Genomic DNA, 25736 nt, shown 5'->3' with positions numbered 1-25736 from the left:
TGTCACTCACAACTAAAACAGTGGATTTATTAGAATAATAAATGAGCAGAAACTATACAGTTTATATTGTTATATTATGATTCACCATAACAATTATTGATAAAATAGACCATTCATTAAGAATTAATAATTCATTAATAATTTCACCAAAGACCCAACTGCCATTTTAAGTTTTATTTGTTAAACTTTGATGGGAAGTTGGGGTTTTTAAAATTAAGTCTAACTTGATGCATGTACTGTAATTTGTGTGAGTGCACTTGGTCGGATGGGATAATCAGATAATCACAGATGATCTGCATCATTACCACACACTGCGCGCAGGATCCTTCAAACTTGCTTCCTTTGTCTTATTTTTGTGATCGGTGTCAGTGATACAGCTGTGACATGGATAGATGACACGCTGGATGAACAAGTAGCTGACAAACATCTTCTTGCCACAGTGTGGCAGTATTGGTCAGGAGATAAATAAGAGTCCTGTTTGTTCTTTGTGTGCAGACTGGAGTCATCTATAACTATCCCAAACTTTCCCAGGGGTATTTTTAGGTCCATAGAAAGTAAACAACAACAGCTTGTGTGTACAGCTTTTACCGAGACAAACAGTTCTGAAAGATTTTGTGTCTTCTTACTCATAAAAGTGTTTTCTTTCTCATCTGTTTTCAGAGGAGGAGACGGGGAGATACAATCACTTGCAAGAGAAGAACAGAAGTATACATGATGTACACATAAGAATACACATAACTGGTAAATATTACTCTTGTGTGCATTTATGTAAATGTAGAATCTCTTTCTAGAGGTGCAGATCTGCTGCAGATTGGCAGGAAATCGCAATCGAGAATGCAGAATTACAGTAATAAGATTTACTTGACTCAAACTTTTTCCAGCTACTTTGTTCTTTGCATTTTTTGCATTTATTGACTGTGCAGTAACTTTGAATTTGTGCCTGGTGATGGTGTAATGGATCATCACTGGGCCCAGCCCATTTTCAGAAAACTAGATCCAGTTCCTGAGAACACTGTGGGATATTACTTTGAAAACATTACATCACGCTCAGCCTCTTGTTTCAGGAACTTGATGGCTTTCATTTCAAAATGCTGGCATTACCTATCCACCGCTATTTATTGATGATTGTACTTGATGAGCATAGCAACAGCTAATCATTACTCTTCAATTTGTCATAAGCCATAAAGATAGATGAGGTAATAGACGCATTTGTGAGTTTCTGCACTAGAGATTTACTGAACAGGCTGTTTAACTTCTATGTGGAAACACATGCAGGGAACGTCACATTTCACAGCTGCTGGTACGTAACTAAACCGTTTTGTTGCTCACTGTTAACTACGCCAGCACCCCTGAGCTCACCACAGTTAGTTAGCCGTATGCACTCCCACCACAGTAAAGAGAGACATCTAAAGTCTTCTGGTGTCCACAATTTAAAACCCAGCAGAGATTTATTCCAACTTAAACTTAAACTTCCATCTCACATTTTATATCTTAGTAGCATACAATGCTTTGTCTTAAAGCATAGTAGAAGCAGAGATTTCCCAGCTTCAAACTCCCCTGACAATTTATTTCAAACTCAAATCATCTGTGTGTTCATTTATGAATCAGTATTTTGTAAGATTTTGATAAACCAGAAGCTTTTGCAGGCTAAGGTAGGTCATAAAGGGAGGAATAAACCAATGAGAATACTGCTCTGCAAATGTATCCAATACACTATTCATACATTGATGTCATATAAATTATGAAAATGACATCTTAAAAATGAACTGTAGAGAGGCAGTTTTAATCTTCAATTTGTATTCCCAAACCCAGCCAGAGATTATTCATAAATGATTTTACAAATGACCTTAACAACGCAGTTTGAGCACACACAGAAGCCCAGTTCAGATGTCAAAAGAGTGATGTACTCACCCACAAATGCAGAGCGCAGAGGACATCATCCTTCACTGTTATAAATCCAAAAAGTCATCACACAGCCAGCACCATTCAGCAGCCACATGATTTAATTGTTACAGGGTTGAGTGTTTGAGTGCGGGAATGTCACGGGGGTTATCTGCTGGGAACCTCCCAGCACATATAAATATTTTTTCCATATTGTTAGGCTCCGCGTTTCCACCATAAGACTCTTTCACACCAGTTGTTTTCAAGCCTTTCATCAGCTGACCATTCTTTTCAACATGCTTTAACCTGGAGAGCCAAAGGCACGAGATGAAGGGGTGACACGTGTCTATTGTTTGAGCAATGCATATACACAGTTCCCCGCTCTGATATTGAAGTTAAATTCCAGAACAATCCCACAACCCAGTACAAACTTTAACTACTGTACGGCTGTTTTTGCAGTGTAGTGAAGCAACTTTCATCTTTCACAGAGCAGAACATGCTAAAAATATTAAGATTCACAGACATTTGAGACTCTGATAGGTAATGTCAACAGTGTCGTACTTTGGTAGTAATGAGGTCTGACTCATTGTACAACATTTCCTGATCTTTAACCAGTCAGCAGCTAAAACATCCTTCTCAGAAGTTCAGAAGCAACAAGTCTGCCTGAAGCCTCTGGTTCTGTAAAGAGACATATGCAGTAATAGTTCATCTTTCATTTTAGGCTTGTCTTATGCAAGTTAGAACATTGCACAAAAATCAAGAAATGTTGACCACCTTATCCGCTGGCTATCTCACAACTAAGGGCTGTTTTTACATTGTCACATCCCACGAGACTTCAACAAAGCACATGTATTTGTGCTGAAGTAAAAAGAGTAGTTTGCAAAGGATGTTCATTTACTCAAAATACATGAATAATTAGTCACGCTCAATCCATAGTCATTATCCTTGAGACTCTGGTACACTTTGAATCAGTAGTAAATGCTGCATCAGTTTGCATGCAGTCAGATTTTTGTTGGATGAAGATGGGTTGCCTCTGCTTGCTGAACTTTTTTTGTTGGAACTATAGAGGAATTAAATATAGCAGAATTCAAATCGAGCCTGGCCTGAATCCCTTGGTGAGTAAGAGTAATCTTTTCCATGAACTAAACTGAATTTGTTTAAAATTCACTCATTTTTTTTTCAACGGGTAATGTGGAGATGTGCCTGCTGCTTGCAAGGGACAAACCTGAATACACAATCAGTCTAAGTCTTACCATCTTACTGGTGTTGCTGAGGTGTTGAAATGTGGAAGGTCATGCAGGTCTGAGAGCCCAACGTTTCCATCCCTGCAGGGGCACCCATCTCTGTTTTAGGAAACAGTGTTTTACAGTAGCTTTCCATTTATTTGATTGAAGTAAAACTATTGCTGAGGATGTGTAACAACTTGAAAACCTGCATGACACTTTTTTATTTAGCCTCCTTCACCTTTTGTACCTGCTGCAACAAAGCATCCTCACGGGTGCTAATGTTCCCAAGGTGATCTTACTCAAAAGCACTGCGCACAGGCTTAATAATAAAAGGTTTAGTATAATATAGATCAAAACTGCTTTAGTGGGGGTCACTGACCCAAACTGTATCGGCTCTTTCCAACCTTAATAGTCTGCTCCTCTGGGAGCATAATGTTTGGATTGGTTGGGAAATATATTGGCAATAAAGAGACAAAAGGATGTCATAAACGTTGATTAAAGCTCTGGTTAAAAGACAGAGGCGGAGAAGCTCTGAGTTATGAGGGCTTTTCAGACTGCGTTATTGTTTCAGTGACAGAGCTCTTAGTGCGTCTAGTGGAGTGGTCGCAGGCGAGCGGTAAACATTTCTCAATGTGTGAGCAGTCATTAATCCCTGGAGCCAAGGATGGCTTCACTATCTGCGTCTGTGGCCCAAGAAATCACAGCCAGTTGGCACCAGCAGGTCACACAGAGCTCCAACATAAATGCTTTGTACTTCAGAGCTGTTTAAATCTCTTCTAATGTGCTGCAGCTAAGGCGCACATTTCAGACGAGGCTGTGTGGAACGACTGTGCGTTTGCACGTTCAGTTCATTTGCAAGTGAAGCTACTGCTGCTGCTGCTGATGATGCAGTAAGCTCTGCCCAGCTATGGTCGTTTTGTGAAAAATAAGTTTATTTAAATGAAAAGTAGAAGTGAGTTTGATTTGTTTATTGGGAAAGGCTGATAGTAAGGCTGATAGTAGCTTTGATGCGTTGAAATTTGAAAACTGTCACCGAGCCGTGGTAACCAACTGGACAAAGCAGGCGACTGTCCAGAGCCCCAGAAGTTAAAGGGCCCCGAAAGATCCAGGCTTACTGGTTTGTGCTGATTGAATTGAAACGACTAACTGAATGATAGGTGGGTGCTGCTATATTTCCTAATCTTGAATCTCTTGATCTGAAGACAGGAAATCCAGCTTTAAGACCTTTATGGTTTCAGTTTTGTGCTTACATGATGCATATTTCAAAATGAATTTGCGTCTGATCAAATTACCACACAGCAAATCTGAGGACGGGAGGAATGAGGAATAAATAGTGGCACAGCAGCCCATTTTTACCTCAGTGCCCCACAGCAGGTTAAGCTGACCATTACTGTAGGAAACGCTCAGGTGTAAATAATATAATTAACAGTGGCTGAATGCCATTTAGCTGTTTCAGTTTCAGGGCCCCAGTGTTGTGCATGCTGGCTTGTTTTCACACTTACTGGGACACTTGAAGAGAGCAGATCATCATTAATCTTATCAGTAACACCTGTGCCTTTACTGCTATGACAAATACGACCTATGTTAAAGGTAGGTTTGCTCAGAGCGGCTTCTTTATTTGTTATTACAGAAAAAGGTGCATTATTTTAGCCTATCAATAGGGGTAAAATTGGATATTACAGTTTGCAGTATTTGAAGTTCGGTACAGTATGGCAAGTGTTGTCTTTCAAGTAATGAAATGTGTGAGTGAAGCTCATTTCACACCCACTTTAACCGAGGCCACAATGTTTATGAGACCGTCAGCAGCGTTATCAGCCATGGGACGCACCACAGGCGCTTATTTGCATGGCCGAGCGGTCAGTCCTGGAGATCCAGCGTCGCACCACACCCACCCCGGGTCCAGCAGTGTCCGTCCATGCCTCTGGGCGTGCATTCGCAAACTCCGCCCCGCTCGCGCCGCCTCCAAGCGGACCGCAATGATTTAGAAGTTCAGGAATCCCACGTGACGTCACCCAGGGGTGACGTTATGCTTCTCTAAATAGATCGTATTGTAATCTTTTCTCAGTCCAACGTGGTTTCTTCTGAGAGACTGCTTCACATTTTCTACACTTGTTTGGTGAGTTGAAAGCCCTCTTCCACCATGCAGAGGACCGTGCATGCGCCTCTGCAGGTTTGTTCAAAGCGATCCGTGGCACTTTTTCCTCCTCCTTTTCTTCATGCAACAGCTTGTTTTGTTGTTCTCTTCAGCAGTCCCGGTCAAGATGTGTTTTTTTTTTTTCCCCCTCATGTTCTCTGCTCATTCGTACGCGCGACTAAACGAGGCAGCGGCTCGGGTTAGTTTTGTCAGAGTAAGTGCATTGTCATCTCACTTCGGCGTCCGCGCGTTGGCCTGTCTGTTGACTTGTTGTTGGAAGTTGAACGCGTCAAGTGTCGCCGCCGCCGCCGCCGCTCGTTCTGTCAGGTAGCAGCTGAGGCGAGTCTGCAGGAATTCATCTCAAGCCCGGCTGAAAACGACACAGCGGTTCATTGCAAAGGAGGATTTCCAGTGCACTTCGCACCAATCTGACACGTCCTTCAGGTTTTCTGTTATTTCCAGAGCCCCAGCGCTGGATCCCTGCAGCATTGTCATGCCTGTCCCATCTCGGGATACGCGGAGCCGGCGTGTGTCCCGGACTCTCTGCGTGCTGCGGTTCACCAGCGATCGTGTGGAAATTGATAGCTCGGTGGCTTTACCGTCATGCCAGTTAAAAAAAGAGAAGAGTGATGCTCCTGTTCCCGAGAAATTTACGTTCCCTTTTCTCCTGAACAGCAGTGTGACCAACATTACGTCATTCTGCAGGCCAGTCGATATTTGATTAAGCGCTGAGATGTTGAGGGTTACTTTCAGGAAGGTTGTGCTGACGAGGCGCGCTTTGTGGCTGTCCTGCTTGAAAGAAAGAAAGAAAGAAAGATGTTTTAATCATTTGATTACTCTCCGCTGTCATTCTGTTTATGTGACAACACTATCAATAACCGCTCGTTCCTCATGCACGCCGCTATACATCAACGTGTAGGCTTCCACTTTTATGATGCCACGTTTAATCGGCTGTGTTGATAACACCTGATGATAAGTTGTGTAAGCTTGATGGTGATTTTAGTCGTTGTGCTCACTGAACACAGCTTTTACGCTTTTCAGAGCAGGGCCCTGTTGCACTTCAGTTGGATAAAGTTAGATTTTCTGAAAGCAACAGTTTAAGAAAAAGTTTGGAAAATGAATCCTCTTTTTTTACATTTTCCGCTTCTTTGTTGCAAAAAGCCTCAGCATAAAAAAAACTATTGTCTTTTGAGATTGAGAAATAATTAACTAATTATGACAATCACTTTTTCATTTGCATCAAAATCTGACTTTCAGCAACATTTTACTGAAGTGAATCCAGCTGGTCACAGGAAATAGATAATGCACATCAAAATATGAATAATTGCATAAATAAATAAATGCAGAACGACTGCAGAGTGACTGACTCTACATTAAACTAACCGTGTTACTCGGTAAGCTTGATGCAGATCTAATTCTTCCCATATTTTACATGATATTCGACTTCAGCAGCTCAGTGCAGCAATAAAATGTGACCTTTATTTGTTAGTTGTTGCTGCGTGTCCTCAAGGTGAAGCATTCCTCTGGTAATGCCTGTGTTAATGTGGGAAGACAGAGTTCAATCAGCAGTTTTGCCATAGAAGTTTCATTTCACCTTAAAAAATGGTTGCATGGATTTTATTATTATGACTTGTACAATGTTAATACTAATGTATTCAGGGACTTTTTTTTTTTATCTATTCCAGTAATAGTGTAAAACTTTTTGGGAGTAAGAATAATGAGGGGGTATTTTTCTACTTTGTTATGAGTTTATATGTTGTGAATGAGGCCAGTAATTGATAGGTCTTGAGGTTTACATCACAGCAGTCTTTTTTGTTGAAGAGCAGAGGTTCAGGGCACACATTGTCAAAGAGGGCCGTGTTCCCTGCCTCAGGGATCACCGTGATCCTGCCTTGAACTTGTGCTGTCAAAGGCCCAGGCTATGGGGAGCTGGAGATTTGAATTGCTGTGCATGTTTGTGCTTGCTTTTAACCCCATCTGCCTTTGCACCCCAACCCCTCTTTTCCTCACCATATTGTTTAAATTCTAATATGCGCTGTACCTGGAGAATTCCTCCCCAGCTCCTCTTGAAATCGAACGCCAGACCCTAATCCTTCCCCTCGCACACATCAGGACATCGTTAATGTAAAGTGTAACCAAATTTCCTCTGCTAAACTAAAACATCGATATCAAATGAGAGCCAAATGCCCTTTCCAAGGAAAGGGCCTTGAGGACTGATAATTTGAAGAATGAAAGCTATTGGCTAATTCACAGAGGCATTCACAGAATTAATGGTTAAAAGTTTTATTCGTCATATGGTTTGAATTTCCTGGTAAATGTGATGAAATGATCAAATCCCATTTTAGAAACAGGAAGGTAAAAGTTTCATTTTTGCGTCTGTTTGATACGGATACTCTTTTCCTCTTATTGTTTATTAGTGCTTTCTGGTGATTTATTGTAAAGTTTTCAATTTAGATGAAGTTATTCATAGCTGTACAGATGTTCAGGAAGGACGCCTGAATTGTACAAACAGCTGAAAGTTCCACCGAACTGTAAAAAAATGAGGTGAAAATTCTGCAGTCGTGCTTACCATCATCCAGTTTGAGTTCAGGGTTCGGATCAGCCGCGTTAGTCCTGTTTGTTGTGTCAAAGGAAACCAGGTGAGTTTTTAGGGGCCCTGCAGAAGAGACGGGGTGAACTGGTGACAGAAAGAGAGACCAGGGCCCATTGCTCTCTGACAGAGAGACCCTGTCCAGACCCTGTTCTGCAGGCTCGGTCATGAAGCACAGCTTGTTAGGAAAACAGCACTGCTTAGCATAACACAATATTTGAGTGTTTTGACTGTGCTTGAGGAAAGAGTCTGCACCCATGAAAACGACACACATGTACATAGTGTATGAAGGCATTCATGCTCGACACGTGACGCGCCGCATCGACGTTTGACTTTCGGATGCGTTTTAGTTTGCGTGAATTGATGGTGGCAGGGTGCGGTGTCATTAATGCTGGAGATGTCATTATCAAGAGTGCGCATTATAAACAAACCACACACCTAATGCTGATGATTAAATGATTAGACAGGAAAAGATCTTCATTTAATTTTCCTTTTGTGGTGTTAGAATAGAAATTCTCACTGGCTCTTTGATTTAAACCTCACAAGGGCCAACGGGGGCCTTCCTCTTCGGAGTTTGAACCTTCATTCCCTGTCTGCATGTCCCATACCAAAAGACCTGCATGTTTAGTGTTTAAAATCTTCCTGCTATTGATCAGGGCACTGGCCCGTGGCTGAAGATGGTCCCCGAGTGCTGTGCTGCCCGTAGGAGCATTTTAACACTTGTCATGCTTACTTAGCATCTGTTAAAACATCTGTCAGAAAGTGCTGGGCATCTGTAGTGCTGGCATGTGGTCACCGCGAGGTCGTCAGCGATGAGGACAGTTTGCGTCGTACTGGGCAAAGATAAGACCTTGAAATAAGAAATACACTGTCACACAACAACCAGCAGTCACAAGATATGGTAAAACAGAAGGTCAGTGTCCAAAGAAAACTTTTTTCTGCACCACAGTTTGCTGAGTATAATCAATTTTTTTTCCACCAAAAAATGTTCTCTCATTTAAATAAAGGCTCGCATCTGTGTTTAATGGTGTGTTAACACAAACATCCCAACAACAATTGCTTCGATAAAATGAAGTATACAATTACTGAAGTAATGATTTGAAACAGGAAATCACTGATTAAAGAATAAGAGTTGAAAACCTGTTTTCAGTGCAAACGTTTGGTGTTTGACTGCTTTAATCCTCTTTACAGACTCAAAGCAGATTGTGTTCAAAAAGTATCAGATGTCCAGATTTGAAGATTAGATTCAACTTTATTGTCAATGCAAGAGTGTGTTAACAGTACAGTACAGTGAGGTATATGCTATATATATATAAAAAAAATACATATATACACGCACTTGTTGGCCTTTTCTTCAAAAAATACATCAGCTTTTTCTAACTACAATAATAAAACAACTTTTCCTACAGATTCCTGACAGAGACAATAATGTCAATTTATGGCTTAAATATTTCAATTTGAGGAGGCATCTCATGTGCATCAAATGCTGTGATTGATTAAAGTGCATGTCATCAGGGCCTTTAAATGGAATGTCATTGCTCTTGGTTTGATCTTGAGAAGCTGTTAAAATGTGCCTGTTGTTGCTGTTTTTTCTCTGACGTCCTGCATAAATCCAGTCGGGCTGTTTTCAGTGCACTGTGACGCTGAAAGCAGGATCCATCCTGGTCGCTGTGCACAGTTTAGTTTCAGTAAGTGAACGGAGGGATGAGGTCGTATTTACAGAAATCGCAGGCCCTTCGTTCTGATGCGTCGCTGATTTCATTTTATATTTTTCTAACAGAGCATATGTGTGAGGGACTGATTTTTTCTGGCTAAGTTAGTCCTCTCTTTCACTCTAAATTATTAAAGCATCTAAGACAATACCTGAAGCCATCGCACATTTGACATGATGTATGGCATACTCAGCAATTACTTAAAAAGCACATGTTTGGCAGTCGTTGCAGGTAAATAAATCTCTCCTATTTGTAAGCTTTAAAGTTGTCTTTTAGGACAAATAAACTGCACTTTGTGTCCATCCCTCATACAATGTCCCTCTGCCACCACTTCCTCTTCTTCTGCTCACTTAATCTCTAAATGTGTCTGCTGTGTGACCAAAACCTAGAAATGAGTGTCAGTATTCAAAAGGGGCATTTGATGAGATTCAAGTGTCGTTCAAAGTTTGTTATTAGTAAAAGGTGATTTTTCACATTACCGCTGGGGACCAGACCAGGGCCATATGTGCTAGACCAGATTCTGTCGCTTTGTGGTGAGAATAAACATTTGAACACACCTTGTTGAAACTGTGGTTTCAAAGTGGTGGTGGTGATGTGTTAATGGAAATTTCAAACATGGTCGAGCATGTCATTGTTCCCATCTAAATTTATCACAATTGTCTGCAGTCAGTTTGACATAGTGCTATAAAAATATCATGACTGGCTTGAGATAATCATAACAGGCTGTGTTATTAAGCCTAATTAAAGCATAGTAATAAAAGATTCAGCTGTTAAAGTTGTTTTTTTTTTTTTTTGCTGAAGTTATTGATACCAGTCTTTTCAGTCCTGGAAAAGCCCTAACCTTGATGCCCTTTGTGTGGATGCTAGACTGCTGCTGTGTGAGAAAACTGTATGTTTAGTGCTGAAAATAACCACACACCTGTTTTCAGGTGCAATGGCAATTTTTTTGTCAGGCGTCACACAATGAGTGCATTTTCCCTCTTGGACGCTGGCGAGGAAAGTCAAATCATTCACTTCCTCTTCGTGCTATGTTTTTTTTTTTTACAGTTTTATGAGAAGGTGGCCAGAGTGATGAACTCAGACCAGGAAAGGCCGTTCGTGTGCAACGCTCCTGGCTGTTCTCAGGTGAGTGCGTCGAGACAAAACGACACAACACAACGTGTGAGTGTGCATGCGTGTGTGTCCATCTCCCTGTAATATGAAGAGGTGTACATTGAGGAGGTCTGAGGAGTGGGTTACTGCCTCACGCATAAGGGAGAAACAGAATAGCATGGAAGTGAGTGAAACACAAACTGTAAATAATGCTGCAGGTGTATATATACCTGAGGAAGAAAACGCTCTTCGAAGCCAACATCAGGGTCCATGTTCTTACAGGATGCACTCTACAGCAGTGAGCTGGTTAAAGCTTGAGCGTTTGGGTTCATCTGCTTTATAAGAAGTTAACACACCACTTATTTATCTTCCAAAAACTTTTCAGCGATTCCCCACGGAGGACCATCTGATGATACATCGACACAAGCATGAGATGACCCTTAAGTTCCCCTCCATAAAGAACGACAACATGTTATCAGGTGAGTTGCATCTACATCAATACAGACTCACACATTACCTCAGCAGGGTTCAGGAGGAACTTGTAGTTTATTTGCAGGTGTGTGTTGTGGTGACTCATGCTCAGACACACTTGTCTATCATCAGGAAACTTTATGGTGCATCTATCCCAGTTGTTTGTACTAATGTAAATCTTATGACACAGTGCAGCTCAGCTCCGTTCAGGGCATGCTGCTTACGCTGCAGACGCTGACGTATGGCTGGAGAAATCAGCATGTTAAGATAAATTTCTCCTTCGTGTTGCTTTGTTTGACCATCAGAGGTGACATCAGTCTTGATCTTACTGGAGAGGTGGTTGAAGATGGTTTTACAGATGGTGGTGTGTACAATACAAGCCCCAGGAGGCAAGTTGATTGGTACATTAATCTACCGTTCAAAGAAACACCAAATCATAGATTTTTTTACTGCATAAAGAGGTGACAACCCAAGGCCAATCCATAAGTATAGATCTCCATTCCTAGAAACTGCCAGGAGACGCGAGACAACAGTGTGAGCCGCTCCAGCCACACTGCCGAGATTGTGTCTTCTTCATTATTTACGCCCGGTGGACAGCAGGATCGGATTTTCTAGGCCGGGTGCTCCTATCACCTGTTGACTGAGTTACAGCTCTGACCATTTCTCTCATTAAGACCTTGAACTCAGGATAAAATAGTCAGTGCTTATACTGTAAGTTACAGCTGAGCCACTCTTGGCAACACGCACTATAATTGTTGACCCAAAGATCACCTCCGGCTTTACTGGCTCATCTGTTATCCTAAACTAAAAATTGACATTACTCACTTTTTTATTAATAGAGCTTGTTACATTCTCTCTGAAATGGAAAAAAGAGTATTTGTATTTTGGGCACGCAGGTCATGATGAAAGTTTGAGTCAATCCTCAGTCTAGCCACGATGGATAAACAGACCATGAAGTATGCTTTTAGCTTTTGAAACAAGCCTGATCCTAAAATCACCTTCAACTGTCTGAAACCTGATCTTCGCACACCCCCCACAGCGTCAAGTTGAATGCCGCGGCTTGACTGGGCTCAACAAATGAGACCCCCACTCTGTAGGTGGGGTCTGTACTTTATCAGCTGAAACGAGGCTGTCAAACGTGGTATCTCTCCCTCACTAACAAAACCAAGGTTATGTTTTCTTTAAGTCATTGCAAAATCATAACAACAATGTACATTTTTTACGCTTGAGCCTATATGTAGAGCTCCACTGGCTTCTGAAAAGCGTTTGCTAGTCTGACTGCGGCCCATATAAATGAATAATAAAAAAAAACAGCTTTTTAACATCATCCTGAATCAATGAGGATAGAAAGTACAAACAAAACCAATCGTAAAGATCAGAAAACGAGAGAACTGATTGAGCAAATAACAGGTTAAACAATAAAGATTATCCAATGAAACAAAAACAAATATGTTTACTTTATCTACCATATACTGTACTTCTTGCTAACATGGTGAGTGTGACATACTGGTGTATATAATTTGGTATTATGTGTCCTGTTTATTTGTTTAGTGCTGTTCTGTGATTGTGCTATATGTATGTTTCAGCTGTGGCTGCAAGAGGCTGCAGACAATAGTTAGTTTCAAGTTAACTCTGATACAATAAAGTAACATTTAAAGATAAAGAAAACTATTGAATTATGCTGCTGTATTCCTTGTGTGACTGTATGTTAAGCCCAACAAATAAACACCATTAACAGCAGCTGATTTCAAAGCTAAAACTTGAAAAATCCCTCCTTGATCTCCAGACCAGACACCCACGCCAACACGCTTCTTGAAGAACTGTGAGGAGGTGGGATTGTTCAGTGAACTGGACTGCTCCATTGAGCAGGAGTTCTGCAAGGCCCAGGAAGAAGAGGACAGTAAACAGGTACTGCACAGGAGAGAAAAACAAAAAATAAAAACACTTGGTCCAACAAAAGCGACAGCCACCCACGAGGGTTGGGTCAGGTGGTTATGAACTGTTATCTGGTGCTATCATCAGTCATGTTGCTAATAGCAGCCCACACACTGAGCTGGGACACACACTTTAAATAGTTTCAAAACACCTACACCCCATGTAACCGCACTGTGCTTTCTTGTTAAAATGCTGATAACCACAGGTATGTATAGACCTCTGATATTTCTGCCATATGTTCCCCTTTTCCTTCAGACTGTAGTCATGTGTTGTGCATACAGCTCTCGTAATGCTCCAGACTCCGCACTCCCTGATCCCCATCAGTCTTGCTGACAGTGACAGACAGGGCTAGCAGGTGGAGATTTGTCACCCACCACAGGTGAGGAGAAAAGAGATCGGGTTCTCCACCTGCGACTTCAAACAGCTCTCCAGCCATCTCTCAGGGCGGGAGTCCTATTTCTTCCCAGACGTAAAGACAGACCCCTGAGACAACTTTTGTGACAGCCATGAAAGACCTGGCCAGACATTCTCACATGTGAGCAGAGTCGCAAAGCTTTGAGATTTGACAAAAGACCTGATCATTTATGCATTATAAATCTGCCCTGAGGCCTGTGGAGGTTTCACCTGAAACATGGGTACTAGTCAAATCACCACAAGACAGACTGCTTATCTAATGTCTGGAAAGATGTGCAGTGCACGCTGTAGCTAAGCTGTCGTCTGGGTGGTTTGGCTCTGGAGCTCGTCTGCGCTCAGGTCAGCCTCGTCTAGCCTCCCCAACCTGTGTGGTTTATGATGGGAGGCTCTGCAACGTCAGCAGGAGGCGAGTCAGAGCAAGACTCTCTGGGAGTGTATAGCACAATAAGCAGCGATAAGGAGCGAAAGCTTGAAACGTCGGGAAAACAGCATGTCGAATGTGAAGTAGTGACACATTCATTTAAAGACACTTTATTGATAAACCTTTAATTTACTCAAAATGCATATTTCAGGTTTAGTACTTGCTGTCAGGTAAACTATTTTATTCTTGTTCTATTTGATCATTGTGGCTGTTTCATATTTGACTCAATACAAATTGCTTCAGCTTGCTGTTTGTTTCTGTGGGTTGAGCTTGGAGATATATTGTTTCGCACAGCACGGGGTTATTTTGGGATGCATATGCGGTTCCATGTAACAGAGGTAAAACCAACTGTCCTGCTGGGCAAATAACAATAAGGAAACCTGGTCTTCATTAGACTCTCAATGTTTCCCCAACTCAACTCAGAAAAAGCCTGTAGATGATAGTTTATGTAGGTCCTCATTATCCATTCAAGCTGGGTGAATGCAGCCCAAGGCCAAACAGTTGTAATTGCTGGAGTTGTCCTGAAAATACAACTTGCTTGGAAGAAGGTTGCACTCTTAACAAATTCCTAACCCCTGCTTCGCTTTTCTCTCCCCCTCCTCGCTGCAGAACATCCCACTGCACGGCCAGGCAGGCCAAGGCCAGCACCAGCATTCCCACTCACGCATGGGCAACCATGATACCAGCATAGTGATCCAGCAAGCCCTGCCCTCCCCTCAGTCCAGCTCCGTCATCACTCAGGCTCCATCCACCAACAGACAGATAGGGTGAGTAGGCCAAGCAGATTATTAGACTTGGAACGAAAGAGAAGGAAGACTATTTTTGTTTGTTTTTGCCTCTGTGTCTGTTTCTTTTATGTGAGTTTCCTCTTTGTGACTGACTTGTAGAGGCGCTGTTAAGAATTGCTGACAGACAGAAAATGTTCTGAGAAGTCCTGATATTGACACATATCCTCTCACCTCAACTGCGTCCCCGCTATACCAACAGCCTTAGGCTCGGCCAGGTCCCTTTGTGTCTGTGCTGACTGTCGTCTCTCTGTAGTCTCTGAGAAAATGTCAGTGTTTTGTTACATTTGGAGCGGTGTGTGTGGGGCCGGCGATTCATGTTTTGCTGTTCATTCAGTATTGTCCCACAGCAGAGCATGCCAAAGAGGGTCCCAGAGGACAAGATGAGGTCATTGTTGAAGCCTCATCTGTGATTGCTTTTACAACGGTTTTGCATTTCATGCTCTAAAATAGTTCCTTTCACTATATGGGAATGTTAGCCTCAACCTCAGAGCTCTGTTTCTCTGATACCTTTGCACTGCCACGCTACAGGTGTATAATAGCAGCAGGTATGGACCATATATTAACAACAATATGTGTCGTGTGACGTGATCATTACCACACATATTTATACACATTTCCTTCTTATGAAGATGCTCTGCTGACCTCATTCATTCCTTGTCCCTTAACCCCAACCACCTTCAAACTTGTGCCAGGGCTTTGTTACTGTAAACCAGACCTGTGGCAAGCAAGTTGAGAAGGCTCAGTGTTATGCCTGTGCTGTGTCGAGGTTGTCCTGTGTAGATTTACAGCTTGAGGAGCTAGTGAATATTGGATGGGAGGCCCATCACTAAGCCTGACTGACACCCCGTCAGGCTCTTTGTCGAGGAGAAGGTTGGAATTTCATCCCCTTGGAGGAGCAGCAATCACTGCCAGTAACAGAGACTTTGCTGGGCCTGCTTCACCTGAGTTTACCTGTCACTAAAAAAACTCCTCACCTAGCTCAAGCAGACCCACCACTTCACTTCACTTCACTTACTGATTTGTTGAGAGACTAGTGGTTTTACTGCTTGCACACACATCACTTTCAAATCAGAGCTGGTTTGCCATGTGGTGGAGATTCTCAGCCACAGAAAGGCACATAAATGTCAGCAACAGTTACCTGTGGCACATTTAAGGAATTCCCCGAGCAGCACTTGTATGCTATAAAACTGCAGAGGCGTCATTTATTTACTAAGACAGTGGGATCCTAACACATGAATAGGATGAGCAGATTCACACGATCTGGAAATGTTCACATCAGCAGGAAAATGGGTTGAGGAAACCCCTACACTGAGACGCAGTGCTTCCACAGGAAGCCATTAGGGCCAACCAAAGGCTCCATGCACAGGGTCTCTCCACAGGAACTTCCTAGACACAGAACAAGCAGGACTTCACAGGCTAGCTGTGCTCTGTCCAGACTGGGAGTTAGGGAGCCTACTGAAGGTCAGATCAGTGGTTCCCTGTTACGCCTGTTGTCCTATTAACCCACCTCAACTGCAGTGTCCAACATGTTTTGATTTCCCATGTCTTTGTGAAGAAAAGGCAATCATTTAAGCCTGTTGTTTATAATCCAAAGTGCATAAATTCTTCACTGTGCAAATGTTTGTGCTTAGTTTTAATCATAATAACCAGAGAGACAATTAAGAAACAGTTATCCTCATCAAGAATGGAAAGGTTTGTATGTGTCATCATTGCAGGCCTGTAAAGCTTTTAATCTGGACACACTTTATGGAGCTCTGTGGCAAATATATCTCTGAGTGAGAAGAAATCACCCAACAAAATCAGTTTAATCTCACGTCCATCTGCTTCCTTCGTTCTCGGCTCTGCTGAACGCACAGCGTGAGCATCCAATGAATTAGGATAACAAGTCATTTTCATTGCTCCACAATGTTTACTAAAGAGCTTTGAGGCTTGGAATCAATTAGGATTGGCTTTCCTCAAGTCCATTTACTTTAGGGTTGAGCTGGGCCTGCAGCTGTGAAACCTGAGGACCTCTCTCTCTCTCTCTCTTTTTCTCTCTCTCCTTCTGCTCTGAGTCCCTAAACAAGGTCTTTGGGGATCTGAACTGACACAAACCAGTGTTAAATCCAGGCATAAGAAACAGCCAGCAGATCTTAATGTCATGGCTATCATTATCGTACAAAGGGAAGCGGTGTCCAACAGATTTGAATGCTTTCTGCTTTTCAATTATAAACATCTGGTGCTGAGTTATGTCAGAGTTAAATGTGTTGGGCATTACTAGTCAACCATGTGAGATACAACATTCTGTGGAAACCTCAACTTTTTGACTCGTAAGAGGAGATGTGCGGGCGTGGGTGTGGGCACAAAGCATTAAAGATGACATTCCTCTATTCTGGCTCAGTGGAGGAATTCAAGTCCATTTGTTTCCATTACATAGCACAATCAAACTGAGTGCAGCGGGGTTAAGTGAGGAGTGATTACAGTACAGATGTTGACTGTGCAGTCCTCCCAACGAGTGACTGCTGACCTCAGTTGGTTTGGTTTGTCGCCATCTAACAAGACAATATTTCTCAATTTTCCCTGGACTTTCAAAATGTTTGTATTCTTTTATTTTCATGCAAATTAACATGAAGATCTTCTTTTACTTCTGAGCAGTCCTCAATACTCCTTTGCGGTTTGATATTTACGCACCCTGAGTCTTTGTCTCTGAACTTAAATGCATCTTGTTGGTCATGTCCCACCCTGGTCATGCTGTGTGCAACTTTGAAGTTTGGCTGTCACATTACTGTGCAAAGCTTTGAAGGAAGTCAGTTTGTGGTTTTGTTTCCCATGCTGCTTTAAATGCATTATTTTTCACACCTCAGAGCCACCAGCCACTTGTGCTCCTTGCTTTTGCCCTTAAGGGAAGTAACACAAATAGCTGTCAAGTGTAGGGTGACACATTTGCTGTGAACTTGCTTGTCTTTTCTATACAAGATTTGGTGCTATGCTGATTGATTATTAAGGATCATTGGGTAAAAGATCTTATAGGATACTGATACCTGCCAGTTTTTTAACGGAGCATTTACATTTGTTTGCCTAATGGAGCTTATAGTCGTCATATCAATCATCTTGAAAACATGTAAAATACATGCAATCCGTGCGTGGTCTGTCACATACAGTCCAGTTTGATCCTGGGATTTTGAGTAGTTCTCTCAGTTGTTTACATGTAATGCTTCTGCTGTTACAGTAAAATTAATTAATGTCAATGTAGAGGTGCTCATAGTTGTGATGATTTTGATTCCAGGACGCATTGCATATGACATTTTTATAGATTGCATAACACTTTTTCCCGTGCATGTGATAAAATTGTGCTGATTTCAACATCCATTGTGTCAGCGCCAGAGCAGAGAAAGTCTCTACACATCTACAGGGAGTTATGGGCTTTCCATGGCCAAACTTTGACCTCACTGAACTTCATAATTTAAACAAAACTTCCTTTATTATTGTTTATGATTAGATTGCATTCAGAAAGCGGTGATAAGGAGGGAGGTCTGTCCTGAGTGCAGGAGCGCGTCACCTCTACAAAATGCCTGAGGTGCCCACATGCTCTGACTTGACAAATGCCCTTCTGCACTGGCAAATTTGGGCAATAGTCTCAGCTGTGTATGCACTGTAGGGCTAATGCACACAGTGTAGTGGCAGGTAGAGAGACGAGAAGTACAAATAAACAAAGGTACAGAAAAACAAAGGTATACAGTGCAATCAATTACAAAAGAGGAAGGAGAGAAAAAGAGAGAGAGAGAATGCAGGATGTACATCTGACCTGAATTAAGATGAGCTCATTGTGTACTGCAGTGGGTTTAATAGTGCGTTTGTAGAGGAACGCCCAGACTCTGTTCCCTCTCATTCCAGCGGGGCTGTGTCATCCCTGCCTCGGGGCCACCACACATGCAGGCTCCTGCACAAGCAACTCACACATAGGGACATGCCTCACAGCTCTGGGGAGCGCAGGGATCACAACGTGGGGAAGTGTGGAAAAGGGGGATCAGAGGTGGACAGAGGAGAGGAAGACAGGGATCAGAGGTGGATGGAGGAGAGGAAGAGGGGGATAGGAGGTAGATGGAGGAGAGGAAATGAAGGATCAGGAGGGTGGAGGAGAGAGAGAGAGAGAGAGAGAGAGAGAGAGATGAGAAGCATCAGATGTGAGGACATGAGTTTTCGACCAGGATGGTGGCTAGTCGGGTGGAGGAGAGGATAAAAGACATGTCTGCACAAGGAAAGGAAAAGATAGATCATGTTTGGATGGAAGTATGGACAAAATGGGTTCGGAAGACAGAAGGTGTGGGAAAAACGCACCAAGATTATGACAGGAAAGTGAAGATGGAAAACTGAATGAGAGACAGAGGGACGAGACAGGAATCAGGTGGCTGGATGAGAGGAAGAGGAGTTGGTTAAGGAGGAGAGGGATGAACATTTTGATGAACCGTCAAGCTTTAGTAGATGAAGATGGAGAGGGATGAATTACCGTTGAAAGTGAAAGGGGCTGCGTGAGCCAAACGTTACGGCACCAGTCAGGTACCGCTGACAGATGCCAGTTTAGCTTGTAACAAGATGACACAGTTGTTGCTGAAGAGTGTTTTTTCTGATCTGCTGGCGATAGGAATGTAGTGACATGCTTTTGACTTTCGTTGAAAGCGAAAGGCAAACCATCTTCGCTGTCCTCTGCCAATGACGTCTAATGAATCAAAACAATATCATATTTGGTGAATAAATACCGCAACACTCACTGTAATTTGCTTCAGAGTATTATGTACCATCATTTCTCAACTGTGCCTTGGCATGGCTTAACTCAGCTTGAGGCTCCCTAATGTGAGGACACCCCATCCCAGATCCATCCCAATGCAACACCCTCCCAGCATCCATCCCTCCACTAGCCCGCTAATAAAAGTCAGCCTGTGTCGTAACCCATTAGGGCTGATTTATTTGATCAGATTCGTATTATTTCCTCAGTCCAAACCCCATGGCACTCTCCTCCCACCAGTGATTAAAGGCAGTAAATCAGGGGCAGGTCCTGTGTAGTGTTTACTCAGAGAGCCAGGCAGCTGCAAACTGTTTGAGGCCCTTGTTTCTCCCTCTGTTTACCCCCGTTCCCATGGCGACTGCACCACCGTCTCCCGAGCGTCTGGAACTTCGCCCCGGGCTGTTTTGGTTACGTTCGAAAGTTTTTAGCTGCTGTGTCTACCCAGAGCTCGCGGTGACTTCACCCAGCGAAGAGTGAGCGCAGCGATGTTGGACGAGTCGAAGAGGGAAAGAGAGGGAAAAGTGAGAGGAGGAGAGGAGGGAGGGACGAAAGAAAACTAGGGGTGGGCAGGCACAGGGTGGGGGGAGGGCGAAAAGCCAAGAGCATTACATCATTGCTGGAGCAGAGTCAGAAAGGGAAGGATATGAGTCAGTGGACTGACTGCACCTCTCTCTCCCTCTCTCTCCCTCTCTCTCCCTCTCTCCTGCTCGTCTTGGATGGCATCCAAGCCCCTTGTGTTTAAGTCCCCAGCACTTGAGTTGGAGTTGGGACTGTGTGGGGATTGGGACAGTAAAGCTTAGTGTGTGTGCGGATTGCAGGATTTGTAGGTTAGAGCGAGCAAGTCCAGAGGGGCTCAAGTTGAGGTGTGGGCACCACGAGGGGTCCAGAAGAGAGTTACAGAGGATTAACGGGACAATGAACGGTTGTCAGTTCTGCTCTGGCAGAGAGAAAAATAGCAGGATAACTTAGAGAAATAGACTGTGCAACAAGAGATAAAAAGCATAAGAGGGACTCAGGGAGGGAAGAAGAAGGTCTAGCAGTGATGTCATGGTGGAGTGAAGGTGGGTGGGTGGGTGGGGGTGTGGTGGTGGTTCTTGGGCGGGGACTGTGGAGCAGAGCTGGGCTGAGAGCAAGGCACTCAGTAATGTGAGAGTGCAGGGTCAGGACTGCAGAGTGTCTACCTGCTCTCCCCTGGGGCCCACAGCCCAGGCTATTATCAGTCCCCTCAGTGGAGCCACAGCCTGTCATTATTCACTCACATCCACACACACACACACACATACACATGTTCACACACAGCTTCATGAACATTCACACACTGGCACATGCACTCATTTGCACACATACACTCTGGACATGAATCCACTAATCCACTGTGTAGTCTGGTGCTTAATGTATTCACAGGCAAACAAATGTAAACACAGAAAGGAGAAGAGAGCCAATAAGACCAAACATGCTTGCAGACCAGAGTTAGAACGCTTTCATCTTATATGTGGATGATGGAAATCCAATTCAGGCACCCATAGCAGATTAAAGAAAAAAGTTTTATTTAGTCAGGCACATTGGTTGAAAAACACTGACTGGTTTCAACCTCACAGGATCTTTATCAGGGCAGAAATAGATAAAAATAATATTGTTCCCTGAACACAATATGACATCTTTACATTAATTGTTTTGTCCAAACAAAACCCCAAAAGTTGCAGTTCCATAACTGAAATGGTTATTTTGGCTATCCCACCTGTTGCCAAAGAATTTTCTGTCGGTTGAATAGTCGATTAGCCGTTAGATTAATCGACTAATCTTTCGACTCCTTTGTTACTGTTAATGCTTATAAACAATGTTCATCATGTCTAAATCAAGAAATAAGTGGTGTTTTGAAAGGAGAATATGTTTTTTAACAAGTAACATCATTCTTGTGTTCATTATTAGTGTTTTTTTGAGTCCAGTCAGTCTAAAATGCCTTCATTTATCAGCAGTCAACACAAAGCTGAGTTAATCCCCAGAGGAAGTGCTGTCAGATGTTGGTTTTGTTCTTCCTTCCACTGGACATGCAGCTTGTGTTTTGGAGGGGTGGTGGTGGTGACGGACACGGTGTTCGTCCTCCTGCTCCGCCGCAGGTGAGCGTTGTTAACAGACAGGCGCAGCAGTACGACCTGTACAAGCTTCAGAAGAACCTTTCCTTTCTAGAGAGTGAGAGCCTGACCTGCAACTAAATAGTCACTGACTGTCACAGGTGTCTGAACTTTCCTAATGGGAATATCAGCGCCTCAGAGCTTTTAATTGCTTGGTTTTTGCTGACTTTGAGAAGGTTTTTGAGAAGAAGGTGATCTGGCTGACACTGGAGTTTAGTTCAGTTTTTACACCTCAGCTTCATGGTTGGAAAAATCAGATTTTCCATGAAAGTTGCTGTAGTAATCAGGACCACACAGCATTAGCCCCAAGTGTGAAATTAAATCATTAATAAAATAATTAATGTACTGTATACAGCATGTGCAAGTTATGGTGGTCTTGGATAAAGAAAGCTATGAATGTATGCATATTGTATAGTATAATACACTGTATAAGCACATGACAACATTATAATACATTTAATATTTGGATATCCTCTAATATGCAAAAACATATGTTAAATAAACCACCTTTACTGTGAATGAGCCTGAATGAGCTGTTGGATAGATGTGAGTTTAGACTTTCCGGCATAATTTTAAACATGCAATACGTTCGCTTGAATTTTTTTCCCTTGTTTGGGGCAAAGAAATCTCCTAAGAAAATCTCATTCTACATCTACAGTGCAAAAAAAAAAAAAGCCCTCATGAGGCAGTCATCATCCTGAATAAAAACCCAGCAAAACAGTTTTTATGCACAAAACCAACAGCGTGTCACCGCCGCTGCCTCGTGACTGTTATTTCATCCTCCTGGACGCGGGCAGAGTCTAAACGCAGAGGGAAACTGTGTTGATGTAGCGCGCAGCTACACGGCATACCTCATTGTACTTTCATGACTTTTCCCATGTGGAAATGTTTGGATTCGCAGTGTTGCTCAGACTGCTCGTACGTGCTGTTAAATGAGTGTGATTGTGATAAATTGGGATGTTAGACAGGAATGACACACAGTCGGGATGGTAATGGTCCTGTGTGTGTGTGGAGCAATCTAAAATGTCTGGAGTGTAAATGCACATATTTAGGTCTGGAAAAATACAGGTATTTATTCAGGTGGGGGACCGTTTGCTGTGGTACCCCCCCCCCCGCCCATTTGGCCATCACTCTCTTACTGCTCACTACTACGGTAATCCAGGCTCTGACGTGGTCAATTGATCGCATTGACCTGTTGAACACAGCTAACCTGAATGCTTCTTGTTTGCACTAATTTCTAAATGCCCGAGGAAATGGAGCCGTATTGACTGACATTCATCCTGATGGTACTGATAACTGTGGAATTATTGATTCTGCTGCTGATGCAGGTTGAGAATCAAGTGGTGGATGCTGTTTTTGGGGAGGTATTTTTTGACTGTAGGGACTGAATAAGTGCTGTATGCATGTGGGTGCAGCAGCTGGGAATCAGTGTTCTTACAAGCAGGGATTTGGTGGCAGTTGTATAAATGATGTCACTGTGTGCAGATGGAGTGGTCTGGGTGTTTGGATGGCTGCAGCCCTGAGCCAGTGACTGTGACAGGACTGCTGTCAGGAGTTTAAGGCTTAGCCCAGGCCTCATCTGCACATGTGATTTATTGATGTGGCCATGAGTGCAGATAGGCCTGTTGGTCCACACACGCTTTTGTGGTCACCAAGGGGGATTTTTTTCCCCACAGGCCTTCCACCGCTGTAGCCGTTACTAAATGTGCTTCTCGTCATGCACGTCTCATGTGGTTGTTATGACAAACATTATTCATTCATCATCACCATCACTGTTATTCATCCATTGTACTACACAAAGTATGCTTGTTCAAAGCGCATCCAAAAACTCCCAAGATGCCTCAACTTTCGACGGCAGCACGGATACGCAGCCACATGCTCTTTTTTTCCCGTTCTGACTTTGTAGCTGCAGAAACTGAAAATGAAAGGAGTCGGGGAAAATATTTGCTCTGAAATGTTGAGATGAGGATTGAAGAAATGTGTGAAATTATTTTGAAGATGCAGTTTCACTTTTAAATGTTCAGCAGTTAATGTTGTAAAGGTGATGTATGTCATTAAGCGTGCTATGTGATATGTTTTATCCCTTTTAGTTTCCTGTTGCACAGTTTCCTCAATGCATTTTCTCACCTTTTATTCAGCGGTTTCTTTATTTCAACCCAGCTCCCATCCCCCCTCAGCATAGACAGAAGCAGAAACTAGACACTGAATGAATGGTTTGTAACACTCTGCACTGCATTTGTGAGCAGATGTAAGAAGTGTTTATCAATTCATTTGTCAACAATCAGAACTGTTTTAATAGCTTTAGTCCTATAACATAAATGCTCATATTTTACTGTCCATGAATATGAATTGTGTAGCATTTAATGAGCATATTCCTTGTTTATTATTTATTATCAAAGCTCTTGTTATAGTTATTTTTCAGTTAAGTATTTATTTATTTGCTTCTTCACTCTCATGACCAATGAGCAAACTTCATCTACTGATGAAGGTGATGAAGGCTACAAGATTAATGTGCCAGCAGACATATCGAAAATCGAACTGCTTTTTTTTTTTTTTTGGTCAAACTCCTATTTCCAAGGTCAGGATTCAACCTTCAAGCTCAACAATGCTTTCATGAGTTTTACCACATTTCTAAACAGTTTTAAACCCGCCTGTGAGTGATTTGTCCGTGTATATAAACAGCTAGTGGCGGTGGTGGTTGGGTTTGATGTTGTTCTATGATAAAGCGAAGAATAATGATGCCAATTATCTGTAACAGTGCGAGCCCTGAAGTTCTCTGAATGTCTGCATGTGTCTTCTCAGGCCTGTCCCCGGCTCTCTGTCCTCATTGCTGCACCTACGAAACAGACAGCGACAGCCTCTGCCAGCCTCCATGCCTGGAACTCTGCCAGACCCGACCATGCCTGGCTCCTCGGCTGTGCTGATGCCTGTGAGTACAACAGCAGAGACCACAGAGCGCGTTCACCCGCGGGTGCACTCACACATGCAGAGGCAAAGCCACTTGCTTGTACAGTGTAAATTCAGACTGCGCACAAACTGTGTCGATTTGCAGTTTGGGATGTTTTCTGTCAACGTTAAAATGACGTACCACAGTTTATAAGGAGGTCATTTCCCGCAGAAGTGACAGATTCTACCCGTAGACTGTATTATAATTAAGCCAAAATTTAGACGAACCACGTTGGGAAGTGGGGAATGATAACAACCCAGAGAAAGCCGCTCGTATCAGGATTCTAATGATACAACATGTGTTCTCATTGTAACATAAGACAGCCTGTGTTTATGGTATAGAAAAAAGCCCTCTCATGTTTATTAAATTAAGAGCTAAGCGATTTTAGGAAAGATTGACGGTTCAGGAAAGGGGTGCAGGTTTGGGTGATATTTTTACACAAAACACACTTAGTGCAATTAAGGCTGTGTGTCAGGTTCTAGGCCTGGGTCTCTGTGGACAAGGGGGGGAGTAGGGTCAGGCAAAGGGGGGCGTGGAGAGGGGCCATTCCCCACGGAGTCCACCACACCAACCAGAGTTCAGCAGCTGGGAGGCCACAGCAGCTCCCACATGTATGCATGCAGACGCTCACACAAAGGTTTCTTCTTTCTTGCACATACTGCTCAGTGAACGCTGCTCACATCATCACCCTGTGCAGGTGACCTCTCACCCCTGTCAGCTTACCCAGCTGATTTCCTCACATTCAGGTCTCAGCTGACCACACTGACCAGGGTCACACCCAGGCAGGCAGTAAGCACACACACACAAAGACAGATTCCAATGCATGCTCACAACTAACGCTCACCTACTCACATCTTGTTCACCTTTTTAACACATCCTGCACTAAGAGTCATGGCGTTTTAGTCCGACTGACACCCACCACACTATTATCAGAAACACACACACACCCCTGCTGCACCGGCTTCCTGTGTTAAGTCCCTCCGTGCTGGCTTCCTGTTTTGGGTCAGCTCCAGTTATCATCACACAGAGCTGTGCACAGGGCAGCCTGTCATGTGAAATCAGGCTCTCATGCTCTCTCATCTCATCCCCCATAGCCGGAAGATGAGTCTCACGCTTTTAAACGCTAACGCTTCTTTTCCAAAAGCATTTTCTTAAGACATAAAATAATCACCATAAATAGTATAGATCAGAGCTAAATAAACACTTTTTTTATTGATGTTGTGGGAAAAGG

At 43.0% G+C, this 25736-nt stretch overlaps 1 protein-coding gene across 6 annotated transcripts in view; it reads left to right on the top strand.

Moving 5' to 3' along the window:
• Nucleotides 1-25736, top strand: part of creb5b (cAMP responsive element binding protein 5b) — a 44224-nt gene that overhangs the window by 549 nt on the left and 17939 nt on the right. For 2 of the 6 annotated variants that reach the window (XM_076736320.1, XM_076736322.1), the window contains exons 1-6: nt 5110-5223; nt 10591-10668; nt 11021-11114; nt 12893-13014; nt 14486-14643; nt 24361-24487. In XM_076736320.1, the coding sequence (XP_076592435.1) occupies nt 10615-10668; nt 11021-11114; nt 12893-13014; nt 14486-14643; nt 24361-24487 (555 nt within the window). In that variant the 5' untranslated portion in view covers nt 5110-5223; nt 10591-10614. Of the gene's footprint in view, nt 1-660; nt 742-5109; nt 5278-8681; nt 8745-10317; nt 10669-11020; nt 11115-12892; nt 13015-14485; nt 14644-24360; nt 24488-25736 lie in introns of those variants that run through there. The other 4 variants (XM_076736321.1, XM_076736318.1, XM_076736319.1 and 1 more) reach the window with 4 other exon arrangements.

The sequence above is a fragment of the Chaetodon auriga genome, chromosome 8 (assembly GCF_051107435.1).
Source record: "Chaetodon auriga isolate fChaAug3 chromosome 8, fChaAug3.hap1, whole genome shotgun sequence".
NCBI classification, from domain to species: domain Eukaryota; kingdom Metazoa; phylum Chordata; class Actinopteri; order Chaetodontiformes; family Chaetodontidae; genus Chaetodon; species Chaetodon auriga.
The sequence above is the reverse complement of the archived record's forward strand: the minus strand, read 5'-3'. Positions and strand labels throughout refer to the sequence as shown.